The sequence below is a fragment of the Lathamus discolor genome, chromosome 21 (assembly GCF_037157495.1).
Source record: "Lathamus discolor isolate bLatDis1 chromosome 21, bLatDis1.hap1, whole genome shotgun sequence".
In the NCBI taxonomy this organism is placed as follows: Eukaryota; Metazoa; Chordata; class Aves; order Psittaciformes; family Psittacidae; genus Lathamus; species Lathamus discolor.
Genome location: NC_088904.1, coordinates 3,952,697 through 3,974,736, shown reverse-complemented (window position 1 = coordinate 3,974,736; position 22,040 = coordinate 3,952,697). Strand labels below are relative to the sequence as shown.

At 54.4% G+C, this 22,040-nt stretch overlaps 3 protein-coding genes across 8 annotated transcripts; 1 reads left to right on the top strand and 2 right to left on the bottom strand.

The window, feature by feature from the left end:
* Nucleotides 1-960: 960 nt before the first annotated feature.
* SGTA (small glutamine rich tetratricopeptide repeat co-chaperone alpha) lies at nucleotides 961-10,620 on the bottom strand. 5 transcript variants are annotated; one of them, XM_065659007.1, is made up of 12 exons: nucleotides 10,518-10,620; nucleotides 9,205-9,332; nucleotides 8,007-8,110; nucleotides 7,712-7,796; nucleotides 7,034-7,133; nucleotides 5,816-5,920; nucleotides 5,491-5,629; nucleotides 4,703-4,765; nucleotides 4,261-4,298; nucleotides 3,391-3,480; nucleotides 2,682-2,805; nucleotides 961-2,561 (listed from the first exon to the last, which is right to left on the bottom strand). In XM_065659007.1, the coding sequence occupies exons 2-11, from the start codon at nucleotides 9,302-9,304 to the stop codon at nucleotides 2,691-2,693; spliced, it is 939 nt and encodes a 312-aa protein (XP_065515079.1). In that variant the 5' UTR covers nucleotides 9,305-9,332; nucleotides 10,518-10,620; the 3' UTR covers nucleotides 961-2,561; nucleotides 2,682-2,690. The 5 variants fall into 5 exon arrangements, with proteins under 5 accessions (XP_065515079.1, XP_065515075.1, XP_065515080.1 ...); XM_065659003.1 differs by having other exon boundaries at nucleotides 961-2,358; XM_065659008.1 differs by having other exon boundaries at nucleotides 961-2,193.
* Nucleotides 10,621-10,681: 61 nt separating this feature from the next.
* THOP1 (thimet oligopeptidase 1) lies at nucleotides 10,682-19,627 on the top strand. Its single transcript, XM_065658998.1, has 13 exons — nucleotides 10,682-11,039; nucleotides 11,480-11,683; nucleotides 12,870-13,018; nucleotides 13,478-13,585; nucleotides 14,271-14,373; nucleotides 14,530-14,690; nucleotides 14,808-14,943; nucleotides 15,045-15,411; nucleotides 15,653-15,854; nucleotides 15,960-16,146; nucleotides 16,473-16,601; nucleotides 16,898-17,034; nucleotides 17,159-19,627. The coding sequence occupies exons 1-13, from the start codon at nucleotides 10,697-10,699 to the stop codon at nucleotides 17,315-17,317; spliced, it is 2,385 nt and encodes a 794-aa protein (XP_065515070.1). The 5' UTR covers nucleotides 10,682-10,696; the 3' UTR covers nucleotides 17,318-19,627.
* Nucleotides 19,461-21,684, bottom strand: LOC136003386 (inactive serine/threonine-protein kinase PLK5-like). Of its 2 annotated transcripts, none has more exons than XM_065659001.1 (9): nucleotides 21,396-21,684; nucleotides 21,190-21,327; nucleotides 21,011-21,118; nucleotides 20,693-20,809; nucleotides 20,477-20,606; nucleotides 20,316-20,403; nucleotides 20,146-20,241; nucleotides 19,878-20,076; nucleotides 19,461-19,808 (listed from the first exon to the last, which is right to left on the bottom strand). In XM_065659001.1, exons 1-9 carry the CDS (start codon nucleotides 21,489-21,491, stop codon nucleotides 19,587-19,589), a joined length of 1,194 nt encoding a protein of 397 aa, XP_065515073.1. In that variant the 5' UTR covers nucleotides 21,492-21,684; the 3' UTR covers nucleotides 19,461-19,586. The 2 variants fall into 2 exon arrangements, with proteins under 2 accessions (XP_065515073.1, XP_065515074.1); XM_065659002.1 differs by having other exon boundaries at nucleotides 21,190-21,305.
* Nucleotides 21,685-22,040: the final 356 nt, after the last annotated feature.

The window sequence follows — 22,040 nt, the reverse complement described above, 5'->3', positions numbered from 1 at the left end:
GAGCCATCAGGTCCCCCCTGAGCCTTCTCTTCTCCACCTGACCCCCCAGCCGCTCCCCATCACACTTGTGCTCCAGGCCCTCCGTCCGATCCTTTAAATCCCGTTTTTCCCGTCAAAAAGCGCAGCGAAACCTGCGCGAAGCCGAAACCAGGCGGGATTCCCGCAGAGCCGCTCCTGTGCCAGCGCCTCGAACCCGCTTCAAACCGCCCCGGTCACCCTGAAGAACCGGGGCCACCGGCGCCTGGGGCACCCCGCAAGGCCGCAGAGGTGCGGGGGGGACACCCCGAAGGTTACCGGGAGAGGGGGGCCGGGGCTCGGCCGGGACTCGCTGCAGCGGGGCCCAGCCTCAGCCCTCCCGCACCCGCCGTTACCTCACGAACCGCCCCCCCCACCCGCAACCACCCCCGGTTACCCCGGCAACGGCCCCCCCCCCCCCGACCACCACTCACGCACCGGCTCCCGCACCGTCCGAACGGCCTCCTCACGGAGCCCCGCCCACGACGCCCTCCCATTGGCCACCCGCGGGAAGACCCCATCGCCCATTGGCTGAGAGAGACGCCCGTCAACCCGCCCCCGCCGTATTGGTTTTCCGCTCTGAAGCGCCGTTCAAGCCGCGCCGGAGGGGAAACGCGGAGCGCGGCGAAAGGTTCCGGGGCAACACAAGCCCGCGGAGCTGTCCGCAGCGGACAGTGCTGACCGGGCCAAGGCACCGGGTCTGGGGCCGGCCCAACCGGTGGAGGAGACAACGAGGAGCATCGCATCCTCCACCAAAAACCAGCCGGAGAGAACTTGAAGAGCGTATGGGAAGCAGGAATGGGGAGCAGCATTCCAGCAGGGAATAATGAAAAATGGGGAAAGGCAGATAAACCCCATGTGTAGGTTTGGCCTCAGAGGAGCAGAGCCCTGACCCCATAGCACCACATCTTGCTTCAGTCACCTGGGCAAGAGGGATAGCAAAGAAAGTGTCCAAATAGTTTATTCTTCACAAGTTACACTGACCACATATTACTTTATGGAGCATTTACAGGTCGGTTTTTGTTTTGGTTTTTTCCCTTGATATTAATCTGCAAATATACCTGCTCACTCCCAGCACCAGGCCTCCTGAAAGGGTGTTTTCCATCTCATATCTACCCACCTTCAGAAGGGGTGCCTTTTGCCCAGCAGTTAGGCCGTGAACACACCTACCCCACCACAGGCAAGTAACTACTTTAAAACCCATTCTGTGGTCGATGTAAGCCTCTGGCCTCAACTGGTGACTCTAGGGGATGGGGCCAGAGCATTCCATCAGCCCAAGGAGTGACACAGGTAACTAGAGGGGTGGAAGGCTGCAGGGGGTGGCTCGAGGTGGCTACAAGAGCTTTTCCCTTTTCTCACACACCACACACTGAGGTGTGACTGCCAATCCTCAACACCAAACCTGCAGCCACTTCATCACCTAGAATCCAAGCAGCATTGTTACTCCATCTGCTCTCTACTCAGGCACCCGCTACTCCTACCATTAGCACGGTCAAACAGGTTGATTACTTACATGCATATAAGGTAAAAAAAAGCAGGAAAAAAACCCTTTAAACACCAAAAACATCCTTACTGTCCACCTGACTAGTTCACAGATTGGATCATTCCAACAACAGAACCATAATTACTAAACACGAGACAAATTTTGTCAGGACTGGGGAAGAACCCCAAGCAGTGCATCAGGAAACGCTGTTGCACGTAGGCAGGTTCTTCCTGGCCAGTCGCGAATCCCCCACATTTACACCATCCTTTGAGAGGTGAGCACCAAACTCCCATGCATTAAACACCATGGCCATGTTGCTACAGACCTGAATGAGAAATGCAGTCAATCTAATCAACAGAAACCCTGTAGATCCTGCAATCTCCAAAGTTCAAACACCACCATCTCATAACTGGCAGGAGGATTAAAGTGGGCTTAGGTAGGACTTGAACACTTCTTTGAAGTGGCACATGGGCAGGAAAGTGAAGACGTCCTGTAGTGAAGAGTGCATCAATCTTCAAAAATGGGTTAAAAAATTCCCATGTAGCAAATAACAGAAATGCAACAGTGTAGTTAATTGTTCTGAGTGTCTTTAGAAAGACTGCTGCTGCTGCTGGTTTGTGGTCAGCTCGCTGGATCTTCCAGAAGAAAACAAAGAGACTAATGGAAAGGCTGAGGGAGAGGAGCAGGGATGAAGACTAGGGAAAGAAAGCATGAATCTGTCTTTAACATGCAGGTCATAGAAAGTATTTTGGTTTTCCATTATTTTTTTTCCCCCTCTTGGACACTTCCAACTCAAGAAATGGCAACACACACATGGCTTCCAGTTTTTAAAGCAAAGAACATAGTTCCCACGGACTGCGCTGCAGAGACAGGAAGACAAGACATTTGCAAGTTCAATCTTTGAGCAAGTAAAGTGTCCCTTTAACCACTGTGAGCACTATATAATGAAACTCTCTTTGTCACAGCCACACAATGTGTGAGGGAAGTTCTTATTCACCACTCCTCTGGGCTGAGCCTTGCATGAGGCACAGTACTAGCAGTACTGATGCAGATAACCCAGTCTCTGTGGAGGGGAGACACACCAAATTGCTAAATTAAGGCACAAGACTGATATTGCAGCCAAATACATAAAAATCCCATTCAGCTGGTCACAGTCCAGCAGCACTCCTGGCTACAGCCTCACCTGGAGGGCTCATTCCTGCTGATCTTCGTTACTGGCACTTGGAGTTCGACTCCTGATCTGGCTTCGTAGCTGCTCTATTAGTTCAGGATTCTGCTGCTGCATCTGCTGAGCAAACTGCTGTCCCCTGAAGGAGAAAAAGCAAAAGTCCTCTTTATGTTCTCACACAGTCTATAGAGTCTGGTGCTTATTCAGCCTGGAAAAGAGAAGGCTCCGGGGAGACCTTAGAGCAGCTCCCAGTGCCTAAAAGGGCTACAGGAACCTTGGAGATGGGCTTTGGACAAGGGCCTGTAGGGACAGAACAAGGCAGAATGGCTTTAACCTGCCAAAGGGGAGATGAGCACTGAGGCAGAAGTTCTTCCCTGTGAGGGTGCTGAGGCACTGGCACAGGGTGCCCAGAGAAACTATGGCTTAATGAACAGGTTAGAGAGAGTTTAGAGATACAAGACTCAAAGACTCATCCTTCTGCAGAGAAGGACTGATGATCCCTGGCAGTGTTCAAGGCCAGGCTGGATGGGGCCTGGAGCAAGCTGCTCTAGTGGAAGGTGTCCTTGCCAGTTCCAGGGCCTTGGAACTGGATGAGCTTTAAAGTCCCTTCCAACCCAAACCATCCCACGATGCTTCTGCTTAGGTTCTGCTTCTGGTCAAAAAAAAAAAAATCCCAAACCAGTTTAGTGACCAAGGCAATGGAAACTCCCAGCTCTCTACTCACGCTTGTATGAGGCTGGCAAGATCATTTGTGGATGGGCTGGTACCTGCTGCTCCCATGGGATTGTGGCCACCAGAAATCATTCCGGACATGCTGAGGAAATAAAGAGTCATTGCTCAGAGCAGGAAAAAAACCCACAGAAATGGTTTAGCTTACAGTGGAAGGGGAGCGTTAGCATAATGGGAGCACCTTCACACACAGAGCATGAAGTTATCTGCAAGGGAATCTTCTGCAACAACTTTTCTTTAACTGCAGAAGAGGAACTCTAACATTAAACTGCACAATACTTATAAGAGTGTCAGTTCCTGTATTCCTAGAAATACCCCCTTTTGTGTGCAAGCCATGTGTTTGGTTTAATTAAAACATTGCCCTTCCTCACGCAAGCTGCTCGCTCTGCATCAAAAGAGACCTATTGACAGGTCTGCCTAAATATATCCACTAGTGGCATGCATGCCTTATTATTTTGATGACTTCATATTATCTAAGCATCTCACAAACATTTTAAGTTGACCCGCATAATCCTGTAGCATGCAGAATGGAAATGTTCTCATCCTAACCAAGACGGAGCTGTGAAATCCTGTCTCCAGGTCACATAAACACTATGCAGCAGAGCCAGTCCAAGCCCAAGCTTCCCAAACCCAGTTCCAGTGCTTGCCTTCTGCAAATGTTTATACCAAGATACCTCTTCAGAACAGTCTGGAGTACTCAAAATACACTAGCCAAGGCAGCTGGATGGGTTTAAAGCTGCCCTTCACAGTTTTGGTCCAAGCACCCTCCTGCTCCCACCAGTTCAGACCTACTGCAAATGCCAAACACATACACAGCCTCAAATGAACGATTTGAAAAGGAAATACAAGATGGGATCAAACTTACAGCTGTTGTACTTGTGGATTGTTCATTAGGTTAGATGCCTATTTAAAGAGGGGAGAAAAAATGACACCCTATTTAGTCAGAAATTATGGGGTGGATATGCAGACGTTGTGCCATTCAGCTACTAAAGGAAAAGCAGAAATACTTTGAAACAGATCAGTAGGACAAAAATAGATAAGAGGAGCCACAGTACAACACACAAGACAAGGCTGGTAATGCAAACCAGGCACCCTTCCTACAGCCAGCATGTTGCAAGGAAAAGCTGGTGAATGAGGCCAAATGAAGAGCAGTGACTTCACAAAATACAAGCCCAGTTTCCACACTGAATGAAATGAAAACAAATCTGCTAAAGAGACACAGGAGCTTCCCCGGCCACGTACTGCTACATTTCATCCTGAACAGACCAACATCCAGACCATACAGCCTGATCTGTGTCCACATTTACCATACTCATGAAGCCAGGGTTGTTCAGCAAGCCAGCTAAATCGAATCCTCCTGGACCTCCAGTCTGTAAGCATAAAGAAACCACATGCAGATGATGACATCTTCTCACTTCCTGACAATGGACATTAATGCTTTACTCCCAGTGTTACAAAACAAAGAGCCTCTGTCCATACCCTTGCTGTAAAGCTCCAGGTCACAGCCAGCCTTGGGGATTAGGCTCACTAAAGGAGTCAAAGGGCAGCTGCACCCCCCTCACAGCCACATTACAATGTACAGCTAAAAACCATTACAACTGCCAAATGAAACACATCCACTTGGCCCCCTTTGCAGTGGTGAAGTCTTTAGAAAACTAGAAACCCTTCAGAATTATGAACATCTTCCTGCACGGAACAGGGCTGCAGTGCAGCTTTCTGGCTAGGAAACCTCTAGGTTTCTTAAGAAAACAATCTCTGTAAGGAAAAAAAAGCCACCTAAAAAAATGCCCTTTTGGTATTGCCAACAGGTCACTAGGGAAGAAAAGCTGGATTTTAAGAGCGGTGACTTGTCTGTTTCAAAACACTCCTTTCTAAATAGTCTCATCTTCCAGCTCTTTCAAATAAGCCTGAGGTGACTGTGCTCAAGAATGGTCACAACAAGACTTGTCTCCCCTCTCTGTCTGCACACAAGAATTGTATTCTAAACACAACCAAGGCCATCAAGGCTCAGTAGAAAGCAGCTTCATTTACAATGAAGCAGCCTCCTTTTAATCTTATCCACAGATAACAAACAAACATTAGTTTCAGAACTTACTGGACTTGGAGTCTCCTTCATTTTCTGTTCAGCTATTTTAAGGTTGGATTTGTACGTGTCATTGTCTGGATCTAGCTCCAGGGCTTTTTTGTAGTAAACTACAGCTTCTGTGTGTTTGTTTAAGCTGGAGAGGGCCAAGCTATGAAAGTAGAAATAAAATGAAAGGTCACAGTTACATAAGCACTTGCAATCTTCCTCCAGCCCCAGCAAAGGAGAAACACCAGGTATTTCTGCATGGCACTCCAGGGCAGAACACCCCTAACAGTATTACTGCCACAAGGCATGGAGCTTACAATTCTGGTACAAAACACCGTAATGCTCTTACCCCATTCTGCCATAAGCTTTGCTGTAGTTTGGATCAATGCCTATAGCTCTTTCACAGTCTCTCACTGCTCCAGCATAGTTTCCTAGTTTACTGTATGCAGCAGCTCTGGAGGGAACAGAGAAATATGTACAGGAAACACTTAACAGCTTCAATATGCTGATCAAAGTCACCCCTGTTTAATCTCTGTAGTCTCCTATTGTACAAGGCAAAGTCAAGTATGAACTTGACATAAATCCAGGTCATACCTAAGCAAGCAGGCTGCCATCCAAACACCCAGCCCCATATTCTACTCCTACTACAAATAAATCTAGGCTTACTTCTCCTCATGGACTTTCCAAGAGAAGCCTGGCCTCCAGAGAGGCATGTACTATCACACTTGCAAGCTCAGATCATCTCTCCCAGCTTCTCTTATGCCTCGATTTCTTAGTCATACCAACAACTGTTTTACCCATTTTCCCCACACACACTCCATGTGAGAGGGGAAAACTCTTTTTGAAGCCACAATGTGCTCATTCAATCCTCAATCTCACCACTCTTACTGAGGGGCATTTACCCAAAACCTCATGGGACTGACCCATATACAGCTAAAGGCATCAGGTGCACTCCTTGCTCCAAGAAGCACCTCACCACATCATCAATGTATGTGCAGACACATTCTTCATTGGAGCCAGCTGTGGGAACGTACTCACAATAAGCAGGCAGCTAAACCAAATCCTGATTCAAAGCCTGCTTTATTCACCAGCTGCCTTCCCACCAACTTCCATACACTTTTGCTTAGAACTGAAAAGCAGGGAATTTGCTTGCATACCCCATTTTACACACACATCAACTTATTCTCAGTAACAAGCCTTCAGCTTTTCTCATTTCACTCCTTTGCTTTTATTATCAACACAGCCTCTGAAACCTGGGCCCTCCATCCCACTTAAGAGTTAACTGCATGAAAGCAGACACTATTTCTTAGCATCCTTATGTCTTCTCAAATGTCTAAGAGTTTGTTTCCACACCCACATCCTACCTAAAGATGTCAGGGCACAGGAAAGTGTGTGTCACTATGAGCTTGAAAAAACACAACCCAAAACCACACAAAGAGCAAGGAACAGAACGAACAGTCTACAGAATCATAAAAACCCCAAGACAACAGGAATTTAACCATTCAAGACTTTTAAATCTACAAAACAAAAACCCAGGTGTACAAGGACAGAGAAAAATAACCAGTACCTGTTGCAGAAATACACAGCATTGGATGGATTTAATTCAATTGCTTTTCCATAGAAAGACACTGCAGCTTCGAAGTTTTCTGCTTTCATTTGTTCATTTCCTAAAAAGATAGTGGAAAGGCTCATTAACAAAGGGGTGGGGGGGAAACAGGGTCAAACAAGAAGCAACAGGCCTGGATCTATGCTCTACTTAAGAAAATAGGACAAGAGAAAAACAAACCACTTGCAAATGCTGTTGGTCAAACTGCTTTGGCAGTGCAGGGCACATTCAGCAATGAGGTGGGGAGCTGTGTCTTGGCAATTCCAGGTTGCCTGATCTTGCAAGCCCCTCTTAGCACCTTCAGCTGTTTCCCCCCCACATTCAGGCCCACCTGAGGCCTCCCCAGAGCAGCACCACATCCTGAAGAGCATTGCAGTGTGTTGGCTCAGAGGACCATCGAATTGCAGAACTAACTGTGCTCTCTAGCACAGCAGCAAAAAGACAACACACAGAGGAGAGCTCAACAGGGAAGATGCCTGTCCCACACAGCCAAATGATGTCAACCTACTGCAGCATCAGCAGAGAGACAAGAAATAGAAGGGTTGATCCCATTTGTCCCCCCTCCACCTTTTCCAAGCATTCCCCAGGTGCCTCAATACCATCTAAACCTCATTATACGCCAGCTCCAGAGGAGATTACCTTCAGTCTTGAGTCTTTCAGCCTCAGCTATGTCATCTTCAGAGGGGGTGATGGGCTCCGAGTTTGTTCTGATGTGTTCAGGCTCCTTACAAGCAGAGGGAGAAGGCTTTGCTAGACTCCCACTGGGAAGAACTTACACCTCCCCCTTCCCAAGCACTGGTTCATCAAGCCCAAAACATTTCCCTCCCACACACCTCTGAGGGGGCAGCATTTCTCCTCAGAGGAATCAAGCAGAGCTCATTGCTTTGGCTGCTTAAATGGAAAACTCAGCACATATTTTAGGGCACTTGCTAACCTTTCCTGCAGCAGCTTCGAATATTTCAGGAAGAGTCTGAGACACAGCTAGGCCTTGGTCTTCCATCGAGACCCCAAATGCTGTCTCCAGGCACTGGATGGCAACTAGACAAGAAGAGTCACGCAATTAGCTTTCCCCACTCCATCTATATCTTTAACCCTCTCCCACAACAGCTGAATTTCTTACTGTAGAACATACCAGAAACAAGAAAACAAACCGCACACCAGGATATTTGGGACATAGCCTCAAATTTTACCACATCCTCAGAGCTGGGCAAACTGGGCTCTGGAGCTCAAGCTCCTGAATGGAGTCACTCAACTCCTATTCCCCTCAGGTGATTGCAGAGCAGGTGCTGGGGGTACAAGTTAACCAAGCTGGGGTTTTACCGGCATTCCCATTGCTGTGGGTAGCAAAAAGCAGGGAGAAAGTTGTACCTTTCATTTGCTAGAGGGTGGCTGTCACTGTAGCCATGCAAAAGACACTGAACGACCACTCCCATCTGGAGCCTGGTGGGGAAGCTGTTTCCAGTACGGAGTGGAACTCCAGTGACACAACAGAGCTCTCATGCCATGTCTTATAGTCCAAAAGCAGCAGGAACAAACCCTTCTTTCCAGCCAACACCCTCCTTTGTTCCTCCTCCCTCACCCAGGAGTGCACCCACCACTCTGCAGACAAACCTGTGCTCTCCGTTAGTGGGACAAATGTACAAAGCCAAAGACCAAAGCATAAGCTCCTTAAGCAGCTCTTTTAATATCAGTGCACTCTTGTTACCAGCAAAGCCCTCTGTAAAAAAAACCTTCAGGGTGTGCTGAGGAAAAGCATTGTGATAGCAAAGGGAAAAAGCCCTCTGCAAGCACGAAATACCTGTTCACAGAGTTGTGATTTTACGCTTCACTACAACCCTCCTGACTCTACCTCATTTAAGATAAAACTTGTAAGTCTCAAAGCCAGGGTCAGAGAGGTTTTTAATCTCAGGTATATCCCTTCCTCCAACTAATCTGCTTTTGAAAGAGATAAGAGGAAATGAGATGAGCAATCAGCATTCCTCATACCTCCAAAAGAAGACAAATTCATTTCCAATCTTGATCAAGGTTTGATGTTGGCAACAGCAAGGAAGGGGCAGAAGAGAGTAACAGTGTCTAAGTGTTGGGCTGACAGATCTGGATGCATGAACAGGGAAGCACATAAAGCCACCTACCTTCCAAACTCTCCTGAGCATCTGGAGACAGCCCCCCATTCTGTAGTTGGTCATGTAGGAACTGGATGATGGAGTAGGCAAGGCGCTTCTGGTCTGCCATTCCTGCAGCTCACTCCAACTTCTTGGAACTTTAACAAAAATAGCCACAGAGAGAAAACTTATAGGGCTTGACAGACAAGAAAGCAAAGAACTTTACTGCTGTTCTCCCCCAGTATGAATGTAAGGATAAAGGAGTTGTTCGGGACTGGCCGAGGCTTCCAGGACCTTCACTGAACTCTCTGCTGTAAAAACAACCCCATTTCCATGAATTCTTCAGGCCTCAATTCACCCTCTTCAGCTCAAGCAGCACAGCACAATAGTGCCATGCAAGGCTTCTGCCAAGAAGAATACACCAAAGATGTTGCAGGCATTCAGGCCACCAAAACAGCTCAGACAAACTGAGCACTTAGGTGCTCACACCTAAGAAACCAGAGTCTTCTGCTTTCAGAGCATGATCTGGTTCTGAAACCAAACCAAAGGCTGAAGCTATCTGCCACTGTTAGCAGAGCTGGGGCTCAGGGTGCCAGTCCTCTGCACTGCTTCCCAGCCTGCCCTACCAGCACACGGATAGTAGAGGAGCTAAACCAAAACAACCCCCATAAGCAGGCCCAGAGATCCCAAGGCAGGTCCTGGAAGTGCAACAGCCGCAGCTCCCTGGACAGCACTGCTACTGAGCCGAAGCACCCTGCCTCTCCGGAACACTCCGTTGCGTTTATAGACCCAAAACCCCTTCAAGGGGATTTATTATAGAGATTACGCTGTTTAAATACAAACTCTGTGAAAGAGACACCAGCAGAGCCCAGCCGGCCCCAACCCACTGACAGACGCCAGCAATACACCCAGTCACAGCCACAGGCACCGCTGCCCGTGCTGGGCCCATGGCCTCAGCGACGAGCGAGGCTGAAGCCCCACAGACCCTTCCGGACCCCATAGGCAGGACGAGGGAGACCCCGAGGCCCTGCCCGCAGCACCCACCGCCGCCACGGGCAGGCCTGGGGGGCGCGGCAGGCCCGAGCCCCGCTCGGGGAGGAGACGCGAGGGCAGCACCGCTCCCATAACGGGGGGGACACCGCGCCGCAGCCCCCGGCCCGGCCCACACGGGACCCCGGTGGAGGGAACCGCCGGGCCCCGCCGCCCCCGGGCCCCGCTCCGGTCTCTGCCCCATGGGGCCCGGATGCAACCGGCGCCTCAGCGGGGCCCGGATGCAACCGGCGCCTCAGCGGGGCCCGGCCCGACCGCCCCCCGCCCCGCTCACCCAACGCCCCACCACTCGCCTCGGCCGGGGCGGGCTCAGCACTGCGCATGCGCTGCGCCCCGCCCTCTGCGCCTGTGCAGTGCTCCCGTCTTCCCCCCCCACCTCGGCTCTTTCCTGCAGGAGGCGGCAGCGCATGCGCGCGGCCGGAGGCCTCTTGTCGCTCCTCCTCGGTTTTTACCATCGAGAGGGGCCGTTGCTATGGAAACGGGCGGGCGGGAGCACCGGGCCGCGGCGCCGCTCCCGGCGGGCTCCGCTCCTGCCCCCGGGCCCGTGGTTCCGCTCCGCAGCCGCCGAGGGCGAGGGACGGGGCAGGGACGGGGCTCTACGTGTGCGGGCGCATGGGCCGCTGCCCCCGGCCCGGGCACGGCGAGGGGTACGGGAAGAGCGGCGCTGAGTCCTCCACGTTCCCAGAATCCCTCTGCGCGGCCGCTCTCTGTACCCGCCTCTATGGTTGGGGCACATGCTCCGTGCACGGGGCCGGCACGGTCTCTTCCCGGCCTCGTCCGCAGCGCGGCGCCTCCCGGCATGGCGCCCCCCGCAGGTACCGGCGGCGGGGCTGGGGGGGACCGGGGCGAGGAGGCGGAGGAGAGAGGGACGGGGACAGGAGCAAGGAGCCGGGGCTGCCCCCCCCACCGAGGGTTGCCGGAGGGAGCCCCTGGTCTCCTGCCCCCCCCCCCCCTCACCTCTGTGCCCCGCAGCTCCGGCCCCGGGCTGCGGGAGTCACCCCCGTCCCGCGGGGGCACGGCGGGGAGTCGGGTGTCTGTGGGGCGCTGGTGGTGACTGAGGGTGAAGAGCGCCCGGAGCCTAACCCGGCCGCCGCTAGCGCCCGGGCTCCTTCGGAGCCTGGTTGTCCATCGGCGTGGTTTGTTAAAGGCCTCTCCTTTAAGCGCTTCTATCGATCCTTAGCTCTGCAGCGGCGTTTTTCCTCCCAGCCTGCGTAAGGCTGCGGCTCGCAGAGCGTTTCCTCCCTCCTGCCTCCAGGTAACGTTGTGGATAGCCAGTCCCCCAGGCTGCTGGCAAACCAGCTCAGATGGGACCTGACGGCCGAACAGATCGAAACCATGGCTGCAGATCTGACTGAGAGGACCAAGGCTGTGTACGACCGGGTGGGCTCCCAGGAGCAGGGTGAGGTGTCCTATGAAAACACTCTCAAGGCGCTGGCCGATGTGGAAGTTGAATATACAGGTATGTACACGGAGAGGGAGGCCGGGAGGGCTGGGAATCCACGTCTCACAAAGGTTTTTTGGTGTTTGTTTTTTCCCTCTGGACTTTTACCTCCATTTTCCTTCCCTTGGCTCCCGCAGCAGTCTGTTGGGTTGGGTTTTTTTTTCCAGTTAATGTTTATACAGCTTAGATACGAGCACAAAGAATAGAGATTTGGAATAGAAGAGCGGGTCTAAAATGAGGACAGCGCTTTGGCAGCAGCCTGGTCTGTGGTGGGGGTAGCCACGTTGTCTCCTGCTTTTAAGGTGCATTAGTGGGAACAAATCGTGTGTTGGCAGAAATGGTTCAGGTGATCTAAGAAATCTTCAGCTCTTTGCTAGCATTTTCTTGAAGGCGGCAGATAAATGTTCCTCTGCGTGCCTTATTCAAACACTACCATCATTTTAGGGCTTCTGTGCAGAGCAGAAGCCAGCTTGCAAGCCTTTTCTTTCTTCCCTCGGATTTCTTCTTCCTAAAACAAGAGGAAAAGCCCTTACTAAGGAGGGGTAATGTGAACTTCAGCAGAACTGTCAGCACTTCAACTGGGCCGCGGAGAGTAGCTGCCTGCTCCCTTTCTTCTGGGTGGAGAGTCCTCGTGCCTGGAGGGCAGCACCTTCCCGCTGCAGTTGTGTTACTTCAGAGATGGTGGCAGCTTGTTTTCACTTCTAAAATGGAAAGACTTTAAGCCAGAGCACACCTGGGGTGTGGTGGCTTTTGAGGAGTGGCTACAGTAAAGGTGTGCCACTTTTAGCCTGGTCCTATAAGGAGAGGAGCTGTACGATGATGCTGCCCTGTGTCTGCCAGCATAGAAATCCTGTGATTCTTTCTGATACCAGCTGTAAATGAGGAAAAGGTGTTGGGAACTCACAGGCATGAAATCCGTGAGGGGTTTGTGGGAAAGAGGGATTGTGGAGGGAAATCAGTGGATGGCAGTGGGGAAGGGTGACCGGGAGCTGTGAGCGACAGTGCTGCTTGCAGAGGACAGTGCTGCGTTTGTCTGACGGCAGCCACTTGCCTCGCTCTTCCCTTGTGTGGGCAGGCAGGTCAGGCTCTGGGGCTGTCAAACCGGCTCCCAGTTAACACAGGCTCTCTGTGTACACACCCACTCACGAGCAGTTCTGGGATGTGAAGCCGTTGCCTTTAGCACAGCCCCTCTTCTCTCATGTAGTCCGTCGGAACATGCTGGACTTCCCTCAGCACGTCTCTCCTTGCAAAGACATCCGTGCAGCGAGCACCGAGGCTGACAAGAAGCTCTCAGAGTTCGACGTGGAGATGAGCATGAGGCAGGATGTGTACCAGAGGATTGTTTGGCTCCAGGTCAGTGATGTGCCTGAGCAGGGCACTGAAACCTCCTGGAATTACAGCAAACCCTTTTCCCTCATCCCAGAACTTACAAGTGAATGGTCAGGTCTGGAACTCAGTCGCTGTGTGATCACGGCAGAACGGTCCAGCTGTTTTTAGGAGCTAGAAACTTGGGCTTTGAGGGCTCTTTCTTCCCTCAGGGCCTCAGTTACCCCTTTGCTAAGGTGGTGTTAGTAAACCCAGCCTGTCTTCTATGGTGACAGGGCAGGGTAACACCCTGGAACGTGCTGTAATGTGGCATAAAGCTGATGTGTTTAAAGCAGTCTGGTAGTAGCTAATGCACCAAACCAAAGCCCTCCTATAGGGTGTTTCCATCTGCTTCTGGGTCACTGGTGTTACAATAACCCCCAACTCCCACCAGGACCCGGCTTTCTGCAATACCTGATCCCTGTGCCTCTGGGTTTTGTTTTACAGGAGAAAGCAGAGAGTGCTTCACTGAAGCCTGAAGCAAAGAGATATCTCGAGAGGCTGATCAAACTGGGTAAAAGAAACGGTCTCCATCTCCCTGAGGAAACGCAGGAGGTGAGATCACAGAGCTTAAAGTAAGCACAAGCATGGGAGCCTTGCAGGGCTAAAAGCACACTGTAGCACTAGAGCGGAGGGCTGAGGCTTAGACTCAAGTTTTGCCCCCGATTCCCATGACTTTGAGCACACTGGTGATGCCTCTGTGCCCCTCTTTTTCCTTTCCTTTGAAGGGGATGACATTTACAAAGTGGGGTCAACACTGGGAGTTGAGGGGCTCCAGAGAAGCTGAAATTGCAGATGGTGCTGTGCAGGTCAAATGGAAGCAGCACCCAGGCCCTGCATACAAGGGGGCCTGAGCTGCTCAGCATCTCCCTCTTTTACCATGCACCAGTGGCTCGGTGAAGGAGCTTGAAGCTGGATTAAAAATGGAAGAGAAGGTGAAGTGAAATAAAGGTAGAGGAGATAGTTGCTTAAACACCTGCACCTCCTGAACTGGCAGGAGACAGTTGGGACCTTGCTGAGGTGGCTGCTTTCCTACCAGGTGTGATCCAAGGGAGCCTGTACTAGGCTTGAGAGCTCAGCACCTTCCTCCAATTAATTCTGCTGTGTTGTCTTTGAATTCAAGCCAAGCACAGACTCACTACTGGGCAGCTCAGCAGGCTGCTGCCTGCAGACAGTGTGGATGGTGCTGTTTGACTTCCCCCTTTGGACTAACTTTTCTCTGTTCATCTGTATTTTAAAGAAAATCAAAGCTATTAAGAAAAAGCTGAGCGTCCTTTGCATAGACTTCAACAAGAACCTCAATGAAGACACCACCTACTTACCCTTCTCGAAGGAAGAACTAGGTATGGAGCACTCGGGCTTATTTGTCTGCTAGTGTGGTCCTGAGTACCTGGATTCCTCTGGCTAAGGAGCAAGAGCCTGTTCCTGTCCTCAGTCCCAGAGCTGGTATTTCTGGAGAGGCCTGGGCTCTCCATCAATCTTGTCTGCTCTTTTCTCAGGAGGGCTCCCTGAGGACTTCCTGAACTCCCTGGAGAAAACAGAGGATGGCAAGCTGAAAGTCACCTTGAAATACCCGCACTATTTCCCTCTCCTGAAGAAGTGCTACGTGCCCGAGACAAGGAGGAAGGTGGAGGAAATGTTCAACTCCAGGTGCAAGGAGGTAGGTGGGCCTTGCTGCTTGCCGGCAGGGCCAGACACTAAAGGGGTCTTGTCTGACATTTGTGCTTCTTTCAACGCTGGGGCTCGTACTTCACTTCACTGTGACTCTACTGTGCAGGAGAATTGCTTGATCCTCAAGGAGCTGGTGGATTTGCGGGCTCAGAAAGCCAGTCTGCTGGGCTTCAACACGCACGCGGACTTTGTGCTGGAGATGAACATGGCTAAAAGCAGCAAGATAGTGGCTTCTTTCCTGGGTATGGCACTTGGCTGTGGAGCCAAGAGCTGGGGCATGTGTTGAGCCAGGTCTGCTGCTCTCAGCCCTGGGCACTAACCCTGCCTGCCTTGGTTTTCCTAGATGAGCTGGCTCAGAAGCTGAAACCCCTTGGGGAGAAGGAGCGGGCTGTGATCCTGGACCTGAAGAAGAAAGAGTGCGAAAAGCGCGGCCTGGAGTTTGACAACCGCATCAATGCCTGGGACATGCGCTATTACATGAACCAGGTGGAGGAGACCAAGTACAGTGTGGACCAGAATCTGCTGAAGGAGTACTTCCCCATGCAGGTGGTCACCACAGGCCTGCTGGCCATTTACCAGGAGCTGCTGGGCCTCACCTTCCATCTGGAAGAGAAAGCTCAGGTCTGGCATGAAGACGTTCAGCTCTACACGGTGAAGGATGCCTCATCTGGGGAGATCATTGGCAAATTCTACCTGGACCTGTACCCAAGGTGAGGCCTTGGGCAAGGTGAAGCAAGAGAGGAGGGACAGGGCATGGGGAAGAGGGCCTGCCACGCACCTGGGGAAGAGGCTGTCCCACTGCCAGATGTGGGGCTGTGCAGTGGGAGCGGTGTCTGCTCAGGCAGGGCAGAGCATGGGGTCACCAGGGGGCTTTTGCTCTGAGCTGGATGGTGGTGGTTCGTGGATGGCCTTGGGAGTGATCTGTGTAACAGTCTCCTCCTCCTGCCCTAGGGAAGGCAAGTACGGGCATGCAGCCTGCTTCGGCCTGCAGCCAGGCTGCCTCTTGCCAGACTCCAGCCGGCAGATCTCAGTGGCTGCCATGGTGGCTAATTTCACCAAGCCCACACCGGATGCACCTTCCCTGCTGCAGCACGATGAAGTGGAGACATACTTCCATGAATTCGGGCATGTCATGCACCAGCTGTGTTCTCAGGTGAGGCCTGCCTGGGCTGGCAGAGGGGCTGGTTTGTTACCTTTCCCCGTCATGCTCTCCTGTGGGGGTTAAATGACATCCCACTCAGCTTGCTGCGTCTCCTAGGCGGAGTTTGCCATGTTCAGTGGGACACACGTGGAGCGGGACTTTGTTGAGGCACCATCACAGATGCTGGAGAACTGGGTGTGGGAGAAGGAGCCGCTGCTGCGCATGTCCAGGCACTACAAAACTGGAAGCCCTATCCCTGACGAGTTGCTGGAGAAGCTCATTAAATCCCGGCAGGCAAACACAGGTTGGTCCCTGCAGAGGGGCTGGAGGAAACAAGGGCCCTGTGCTGTCCCCAGCAAGGGCAGAGCCTTGCTGTGGTGCTCCCTTGAGCATGGGGAGGAGGAGACCCTTAGTGAGCTGGCCAGGTAGAGGAAAGGCTTTGCTTTGCTCTCCATGGTGCCCTGGGGACCTCGGGGATAGGTGCTGCTGAACCAGGATGGGGGAAAGGGGTCTGAAGTTGGGTGTGAGCAGAACTATGGGAGGCCCACAGCCTGCACTGCTGAGACCCAGCCTTGGAGATGCTCCTGCCTGCTGGAAGCAGCTCATTTTGCCTCCTCCTTCTGGAAACAGGGCTCTTCAACTTGCGTCAGATCGTGCTGGCCAAGGTCGACCAGGCACTGCACACCCAGACGAAGGCTGACCCTGTGGAGGTGTTTGCTGGGCTATGTGAAGAGGTGCTGGGCGTCCCTGCTACCCCAGGTACACAAGGGCTCGGGGTCCTGTAATCCATGCCCACCTGCAAGCTTGGCTTATCAGGTTTTCAAGGCTTGGGCTTCAGGCTTGCTCAGCAGAGACAGCTGCTGCTGGCTCCAGGAAAAGCAGGGCTGAAACAATACAAAAATAGCTGGAAAGTTCTTCCCTGTTTCCCCTGGGATTGTCAGCAAGCTGACCCGGTGTCTGCTCTGATGTATTCACACTATGGAAGGGGTTTTCCATGCTGTGAGCAATTCCAGTAGCCTTTCCTGTTAACTCCCCTTCCCATCCTTTGCACAAAGGTACAAACATGCCTGCTACATTTGGCCACCTGGCCGGAGGCTACGATGCCCAGTACTACGGCTACCTCTGGAGCGAAGTGTACTCCATGGATATGTTCCACACACGCTTCAAGCAGGAGGGCATCATGAACTGTAAGGTAGGAGGATGTCCCACACAGGCTCCCAGTGCATGGCAGGGCATGCCTCCCCTGCCAAAGGCGGAGGGAGGCGGCAGCATCAGCGGGTGTCTGAACGCGTCCCCCTGTCTCTCTCTGCTTGCAGGTGGGCATGGATTACAGGAATTGCATCCTGCATCCTGGCGGTTCCCTGGATGCTTCTGACATGTTGAAGAAGTTCCTGGGCCGTGAGCCTAAGCAGGATGCCTTCCTGGCCAGCAAAGGACTGAAGGTAGAGAGCAATTCACTGCCTTCGGCCTGCTGAGAAGCTGCTCCAGCCTGTTTTGAGTCAAGCCAGCTCCTTTTGTCTACACTCCAGTCCTCTCAGGCCAAGCAATACCCCCTACTTCTGTCACCAAATGCATCCTGGGGCAGCCCCTACCTGGAGCTGTTCCTCCAGGCTCCTGCTCCAAGCTCACCCTGGCTTTCAGGAGCCAGGTTTGGCCCTGCAGAGCTGTCACAGGGCTCTGCAGTGACAGCTCTGCCTAGGGAGCTGAGCTGCCTTTGTCGCACACACCTCTGCACAAAGGGGTTGGGGCTGTCATTAGCCACACGAATTGGCTGAACTTCAAACCTGATTTCTGCACGAGGGTGAGTTTTGGCCTCGTTTGTAGCCAGGGAGGAGGGTGAGAGCAGTCACCAAGCTTGAGTCATTGTTCTAATCCCTTCTTTTTAAGGCATGAGACTTCCCACCAGGCTTGGCTTGTTTTGTGCCGCGGGGCAGACTTAACTGTTCCGAGCACCAAACAAGTGGTCTGAGGAGCTTGTTGGGAGCCACGTTCTCCCTGTCTTAGGGCAGCTGTGGAATAAAGATGGGCAGATCCCAGATCCCGTTGCAATTACTGGAATGTCCTGCCCTGAATCCCTCAGACACCCCTGCCTGGGCACCAGGCCTGGGAGGGGGGCAGAGGTGGCCAGTGCAGCTATTCCCAGAGCAATAGTGGATCTGGGGAGCATGGCCTGGGCCTTGCACCCTGCCAGGCTTCCCCTGGGCTATATCAGAGGTGCTGAGACCCTGTGCCAGGGGCCAGCTTCAGGGTGTGTTGCTGTCCTATGAGCCAGGGTGGGACAGGGCAGGGCTGTGCTTAAAGCAAGAGAAGCTGACAGCTTCAAACAACACAGATGCCAGGATAAAAATACCGTGTGGCTCTGTGCCAGGCGCCGAGCTGGGGGCCAGCAGCAGCCCTTTGCCCGGCCTTGGGAGCAGCCACGCTCTGCTTCCCCCAGCTCTTCCCCTGTCCCCAGGAACCCTGAAACTGGTGCCCGTGCGGCCTGGGGTTACACAGCATCGTGTGCCCCCCTTTGCCGTGCTGTACCCCTAGCCCAAGCAGGCAGGAGGGCAGCTCAGCTCTGACTGTAGGAGGGGGCAGCACTGTCCCCAAGGTCAAAACCTTGATTTCTGGGTTTGCTCCTGTAGGAGTCAGGCATGGAGCAGGGAAGGGTTTTAGCAGTGAGTGTGCGGGGTAGGTGGAAGGTAGCCGGGGGGAGCTGTGAGCTCCTACTGGCATGAGGGATGTGTGGTGATGGGCCTGGAGAGCAGATCTCAGTCTCCGGTGTCTTGCCCCACCTCCGGCCTTGGGTGATGCCGTATGAAGGCTGCAGGATTGGTCCGGCACGTGGAGGGTGTCGAGTGCTGCGCTTGCACCCACCATCCCCGCCAGGGCTGTGTGCGGGTCCCCCCCACCCGGGGTCTTGTGCTGCATCTCCCTCCCCAGCCAGGGTGTTCCTTTGCTTCTCCTCTTGTCTGGGCTGTCACTGAGCAGCTCTGGCTTGTTCCCCGCAGTGGTTGACAGCGTAGGAAGAAACTCACCCCAAGTGCAGACAAAGGTGTTGCTGTCACCTCCCCTCCCTGCCCCACACCCCCTGGTGACGCCCTCCTTCACCAGTCCCCTCTTGCGCTGATGTGGACAGGTCTATAAGCAGCAAAGCGGTTCCTTGGTGCTTGCTGGGGCCGCGCTGAGCATCTTGTCTTTGTCCCTACCCTCTGTTTTAGGCATAGGCGAGCGTCTGTCATGGGGGCCGGGGCCACTCGAGTTAATGCTGTGGGTGTTTCAGTGTCTCGTTTTACCAAGCTTTCAGTGTTTTCTTTCAGACCTCTTGAGGGAGAGAACTGGACAGGGAAGCCACGCACTTTCGTCCTTCCTTCCTAGGCCACAAATAACTCAGTTCCTCCTTCCAGTAAGCCTTGCTGTTGGGTTAGGGTTAGGGTAGGGTTAGGGTTAGGGTTAAGGTTAGGGTTAGGGTTAGAGGTGTTGCAGGAGGCTGCAGCCAGGCAGAGCAAGGGGATGTGATGCTGCTCCAAGGATTCCCTCTGCACGGGTGATCCCCAGGCACCAGGCTTCTTGGAGCTGCTCTTTCTCCCTCCGCAGCTCTTTGTCCCTATCCCATCGCAAGGAAGGGAGGTCTCGTTCAGGTTTGGTTCTTCCATTTATTTCTTTTCATTAACCTGTTCTAAGGGCAGACTGGTGTGTGTGTGTGTGTGCACGCCGTCCGTAATGGTCTCGTCCCACCCTGCTTGTGTCAATGACTGGATTTTAGACAGTTCCTAGCACTAATAAAGGTTTTCCGAAGCGGATGTTTGCATGGCTCAGGTCCTGCTCCTTCGTTGGGGGGAGGCAGCGCGGTGATCCCAGTGCTCCCTGGTGCTCCTGCTGCCCCTGGCACAGCCACCGCCGCAGTCTGCACCGCAGGGCCTGTGCCAGGAAGATGGGCACCGCGTGGCAGGCGCGGGGTGGCAGCCTCTGTGGTGTGAAGCCCTGGGGAGCGAGAGGCAGTGACCCCCTGCCCCATCCCCACCGTGGCCATGCCCCGCACCGGCCCCGCACCTGGGTGAAGAAGCCGTGGTCCAGCACGTCCTGCAGGCTGGGCCGTGCTGCGGGCTCGGGGGCCAGCAGGCGGGCGATGAGGGCCTGAGCATGGGCCGAGAGCTGGCTCGGCTGCGGGTACCGGGCAGCCCGGATGTGCCGGTACAGCTCCTGCCGCTGAGCAGCCTCAAACGGGGGGCTGCCTGTCAGCGCCATGTACCTGGGGGGGAGTCAGGCTGCTCAATGCGGCCGGGAGCACCCATCACCCGCCCTCCAGGTCCCTGCTTACATGGCACAGCCCAGGGCCCACACGTCCGACGGCACCCCGTGTCCCTTGCGGTCCAACACCTCCGGGGCCAGGAAGCTGGGTGTCCCACAGAGCGCCCTGGGGAGCAAGCGAGGTAAACCCCAGCCTGGCATTGACCCGCCCCCCCCCAGCAGCACCATGGCCCCGCTCACCCCCAGCGCTGACCACCCGGAGCCTTCAGCCGTGCCAGCCCCAGGTCCCCGATCTTCACCTGCATCTTCTTGGTCACCAAGAAGTTGCCTGCGGAGGGAGGTGAGCGTGGGCAGCGCAGGCGTGGGTCCCCCTCCTGCCACCCCAGCGCTGCCCCACGCACTCAGCTTGAGGTCCCGGTGGATGACGCCCTGGCCGTGGAGGTAGCGCAGCCCTGAGATGACCTGCAGCAGGTAGTACCTCACCTCCGGCTCCGTCAGCCTCCCCCGGGCCCACAGGATGTCGGCGAGGGACTGGGGACAGACCAAGGTGCCAGTGTGGGGCTTGGTAAAGCCCTGGCATGGGGATGCTCTGTTTTGGGGTGCTGGTGCTTGCTCACCCTCCGGCTGCAGTACTCCAGCAGCAGGTAGATGTGGCGGTGGTCAGAGAAGTGCCCACGGAGGCAGACAATGTGCGGGTGGTGCAGGCGGCCGTGCAGCTCCTGCTCCCGCTCCACCTGCATTGGCAGGAGCCCCCCGGGGAGCCTCTGGATCCAGGACCCCCCCCCGCACGCATGCTTGGGAAATGGGGATGGGGACCCACCCAGCAACCGGGAAGAGGGAGAAGGGGCAAGGGCAGGGCTGTGGGGCTCTGCAGGGTCCCCCCGGGCACTGCCCTCCCTCCTTTGGGACGTTCTGTCCCCCCTCCTTGGACTCACCCTCTCTCTGCTGCCCACTGCAGTGAGATGGGCTCGCAGGATGACCTTCGCTGCATAGACCCTGCCGCTGGCCACCTCCGTCAGCTGGTAGCAGCGCCCAAAGGCGCCCTGCAAGGAGAGTCCCACAGCAGTGAGCAGCTCAGCACCCCGGGGAGAGCCAAGGCAGGGGCAATGCGGACCCCAGGCACTTCATTGGCAATGGCTTGATCCCAGCGTCTCCGTGCTGCCGCAGTTCCCCCTTCCTCAGAGGGGAAGTGATGGATCCCCTTCGGAGCAGGACATCTTGGGGATGTCCCTGCCCACAAGATGTAGGGGGTCTGATCAGGGTAAGGGGCTGTCTGGGGGTGCAGGGGCAGGGCTGGAGCAGGGGTGATAAGGGATTTACCTCTCCCAGGAGCCGTCCCCGCCTGTAGAGCATCCCGCTGCCGGCATCCCGAATGCACCATCCAGGGAGCTCATTCCCTGAGCACCCCGAAGCCATCACCCAGCTCCCTTTGCTCTGCCCTGCAGTGGGGAAACCCCAAGGGACTTCCGCACCCCAGCACCGTAACCCCTTCGGCTCTGGGCTGCGGGTGGCTGGGGCTGCCCTTGTGGCCCAAAGGGTGCTGGGTGAGGGGGGAGAAGGACACCCAGCAACCCGATCTCTGCCAGCCCCCCCGCACAGCCCAGCAGATCCTGCTGCACCTACCGAGCGCTAAGCAGGGACCCCCGGTGGGTTCCAAACCCCTCCCCGGGGTGCTCAGAGTCAGGGGGTACTCGGAGGGTCCCGGATCAGGATGAGGCCGGGGGGAAGCTCCCGTCTGCCCCTTCCCCTCTGCAGCTGAGGGTGGTGGGGTCCCTTGGGGGAGCGGATGGTACAGAGGAGCATCTGCACCCCCCGAGACCCCACCAGCCCCCCTCGACCGCCGCAGCTCCGGGCCCCGAAGGGTTAACGGGCGGCCGGGGAGGGCTCGGCGCACCTTTTGGGGCTGGATATTAATAACGCAGCAGGGAGGGACGGGAGGCGAACGGGGCGGGGGGGGAAGCCTCG